General features: G+C 50.4%; 1 protein-coding gene across 1 annotated transcript in view; it reads right to left on the minus strand.

Moving 5' to 3' along the window:
• Window positions 1–549: 549 nt before the first annotated feature.
• MLN (motilin) overlaps window positions 550–2,477 on the minus strand; it is a 9,266-nt gene continuing 7,338 nt past the window's right edge. Inside the window, exon 4 of the mRNA XM_009888313.1 lies at window positions 550–647. Coding sequence (XP_009886615.1) covers window positions 550–647 — 98 coding nt within the window. The remainder of the gene's footprint in view (window positions 648–2,477) is intronic.

The raw sequence follows: 2,477 nt of genomic DNA on the forward strand, positions 1-2,477 counted from the left end.
GGAGGTCAGGGGTCTCCTCAGGCAATGGCGCCGGGTGGGAGTTGTTGCTCACCTCAGGGGGGAGAAATGGATAGAGCAGATGGAAAAAGCTGCCTCAACATCTGGGGCCGGCCATCCCTGCCCCATCCCTCTGGAGACCCCTGATCAGGAACAAGCCGGGGGGGTGGGGTGGGGGGTTTGAGCACCTCTCACCTCACTCCAAGCAAGCTACACCAATGTTTTGACGCTTTTAGGGACATTTATGAGGAGAAAGAAGTGTCTTTCCCAGCCACCTGCCACCCCCCCACGCACACACATTTTCCTCATCCCTCTCGTCACTGCCAAGTTACAGCCGTGACCCCTGATCAGGAACAAGCCGGGGGGGTGGGGTGGGGGGTTTGAGCACCTCTCACCTCACTCCAAGCAAGCTACACCAATGTTTTGACGCTTTTAGGGACATTTATGAGGAGAAAGAAGTGTCTTTCCCAGCCACCTGCCACCCCCCCACGCACACACATTTTCCTCATCCCTCTCGTCACTGCCAAGTTACAGCCGTTTAATTGGCACCCGTCACACGGGCTGGAGCTTTGCCACCGCTTTCGGCAGGATCAGGATCTGGGTCTTCAGGATATTTGCCGGGGAAGGAGGTTCCTTGCATACTTTGCAGCCTAAAAAGGCAAAACCAAGCGTCGACTTGAAAATTTATTTTGGCAAGGCAGTGATGTACAGTAATTGCTTTTTCCTGCTGCCGCCTATGAAGAAAGTAATGAAAGTAGCTGAAATACTGTGGCGTAATATCAGAATTTAATTAAAGATAATGAAAAAGTAGTGATGAATGCGTGCTGCCTGTCTGCGCGTTGTCGGTTTTTATGATCGACGCACAGTACCGGAGAGGTGGAAACACGGTGGTCCCTCGGGAGCGGGACCTGCAGCCAGTGGGAGCTGGAGAGGACTCCAGGAGAGCTCAGCGCGGACACCCACCGCTTGCTACCGGGAGGCTGGAGATGCTAAACTGTGCCTTCACGATATTAAAAACTTAGAATCATAGAATCATAGAATCGTTACGGCTGGAAAAGACCTTTAAGATCATCAAGTCCAAGCATTATCTAACTCTACAGGGCCCACTTCTAAACCATGTCTCTGAGCACCGTATCTAGACGGCTTTTAAATGCATCCAAGGATGGCGATTCAACCACTTCCCTGGGCAGACAGTTCCAGTCTTTGATAACCCTTTCAGTGTTGAAGTTTTTCCTAATGTCTAACCTCAACCTCCCCTGGCACAACTTGATGCCGTTTCCTCTTGTCCTATCAGTTGTAACTTGTGAGAAGACACCAATGGCCGGCTCTCTACAACCTCCTCTCAGGTAGCTGTAGAGAGCAATAAGGTCTTCCCTCGGCCTCCTTTTCTTCAGACTAACCAACGCCAAGTCCCTCAGCCGCCCCTCATAAGACTTTTTCTCAAGACCCTTCACCAGCTTTGTTTCCCTTCTCTGGACCCTCTCCAGCACCTCAATGTCCTTCTTATACTGCGGCGCCCAAAATTAAACACAGTACTCAAGAAGCAGACTCACCAGTGCTGAGTACAGTGGGACAATCACTTCTCCAGCCCTGCTGGCCACACCATTCCTGATACAGGCCAGGATGCTGTTTGGGCAGCTTTCCAGCCGCTTTTCCCCAAGCCTGTATAGCCTCCATGGGGTTGGTTTGACCCAAGGGCAGGACTCAGCACTTGGCCTTGTTGAAGCTCATACTATTGGCCTCAGCCCATCGATCCAGCCTGTCCAGGTCCCTCTGAAGAGCCTCAAGCAGATCAACGCTCCCACCTAACTTGGTCGGGATACTCCTCCTTTCACACTCACTTCGCTGCAGTGCCCTTCTTGTTTAGGGCATCAGACAAAGCTTGCCTCGCTCTTCTCAATTTATGTCAGAAAGCAGCAACAAGATGCTGAGATTTGTTAATCTGGTTAGCAACAAGAAATACACACTTAGTAGAGGCCAGGGAGCCCATTAAAAGAGCATACTCAGTTCTGATGGGAGGTGTGAACGTGCTAAGCCGAGCCTCCCCTGCTCACTAACTGGAAAGCACAACTGACAGCTAATAATTTGGAGCGGTGTCTAATGTAAATACAGGATGAGAATATACTCTTAGTACACCGTTTTCGTAAGCTCACAACTTTCAGCTCGGAGAAGCTCTGCCTAGACATGCAGATGCACGCTGGCATCTAAGCCTGAGCTGATACAAGCTCATGAATTAAGTGAATTCCTCTTGCTTTGGAGAAAAAGCACAACAGCAACAAAAAAACTCAACAACCAATCCTTCAACTTCTTGTGTTTCTGGATGTCAGGGAAGTTACATGAAGACAGATTTTGGCCCAGCAGCCTCATTGCATGACCTTCAGAGTGGAGAACTTGGGAGTGGTGTTCGAGAACTGGAGTGCTGGGGAAAAGCTGTGATTCCTTTGCAGAAGGGAGGTTGGCGGTGCTGATGCTCAGCAGGA

This window comes from Charadrius vociferus, unplaced genomic scaffold, assembly GCF_000708025.1.
Source record: "Charadrius vociferus isolate BGI_N301 unplaced genomic scaffold, ASM70802v2 scaffold266, whole genome shotgun sequence".
Lineage (NCBI taxonomy): Eukaryota > Metazoa > Chordata > Aves > Charadriiformes > Charadriidae > Charadrius > Charadrius vociferus.